Source organism: Echinococcus granulosus, assembly GCF_000524195.1.
Source record: "Echinococcus granulosus chromosome Unknown EG_S00402, whole genome shotgun sequence".
Taxonomy (NCBI): Eukaryota; Metazoa; Platyhelminthes; class Cestoda; order Cyclophyllidea; family Taeniidae; genus Echinococcus; species Echinococcus granulosus.
Window position 1 is genome coordinate 1 of NW_020170781.1, and position 1155 is coordinate 1155.

The 1155-nt window shown below is 40.6% G+C and overlaps 1 protein-coding gene across 1 annotated transcript in view; it reads right to left on the reverse strand. All coding sequences in view use genetic code 11, as the record gives it.

The window, feature by feature from the left end:
• Window positions 1-73: 73 nt before the first annotated feature.
• The window catches only part of EGR_11132 (hypothetical protein), a gene marked incomplete at both ends in the record, with an annotated part of 8053 nt that continues 6971 nt past the window's right edge, over window positions 74-1155 (reverse strand). Inside the window, 2 exons of the mRNA XM_024500379.1 lie at window positions 74-157; window positions 449-542. Coding sequence (XP_024345207.1) covers window positions 74-157; window positions 449-542 — 178 coding nt within the window. The remainder of the gene's footprint in view (window positions 158-448; window positions 543-1155) is intronic.

Genomic DNA, 1155 nt, shown 5'->3' on the forward strand with positions numbered 1-1155 from the left:
GAATGCAATCCAATGTGACTAAATGCCTTTCAATAGACGGAAGGTGAATGCTGTCAAATGTAGGCAGCATCTGTTATCCTATTGATTGTGCTTCAGTTGTTCCATTTGGAAAAGTTGGAATGAATAACCAATGAACAAAAATTGTATGTGCCGTTGACTAAAAACGGCGCTTTTTATATGAACCAGCCATGCAGCCTTGGAGTGAGGGAAATGTTGCCATGCAAATTAATTGCAAAAAAACCTGTAGTATACACTCGCATTTAGGGGAGTCGATTTCGAAAAAGCCTGTTATTAAGTACCAAAACGCTAATAAATTATGGGTTTTGCAAGATTAAATGCCAATTTAGTTGAAGTACAACCAAATGAGTGAAATGGTGGCCCTTGCAGGGATAGCTTTGATCAAGTCATCCACATTGCATATGGCATTGTCCTTTTACGCACTGCTTACAAAATTCAAGCCATGTCGATGTACTGGGAGGCGTTCTCCACCAGCCATACCAGCTTTACCAGTGAACACATGATAAAAGTGACGTGTGTATTTCCTAACATTGTATCATACGAAACATTGTTAGAGATTGCCTTTTCTCCCAAATAAATGATTTGACAATCGGATTCCTCTAGATATTGCATGTCTTTCTATTAAAACATTATGCATTGCTCACACAGTAATAACTACTCATGCAAATAGATTGAGTGCGTTTAATAAAGGGAGAAGAGGTAATGCCAATTAGCATCAAACACCCACGCATTCTTCCAAATAACTTGCATACTACATGTTTGCTTGTACAGACGTTCAGGTAGCATGCAAGCCAGCCACTAGTCACTAGTCTATCAAACCACATCAAAGGTAGCTGCCATATAATACCCTAACAAGACCGCCTTCTCTCACACGCCCGTAAGCTTACGAATTTTTACCACCTTCACCGTTACTGCATGTTACATAGTCAACTCAGAAGCCATCTGCAGCCACAAATGACACCTCATACTCTTGCCAAGACAATGGGCACACCATACAAGTCAAAAGCAGCACATTGGAATGCGGCCACTACAGCATATGAAAGACAGAGCAATGCATTACACCCTACCATGTCCCATAAGGCTGACAGTCGCCGAAGCGGCATAGGCATGTAGTTTATTCAAATATCAAGAAGTAAA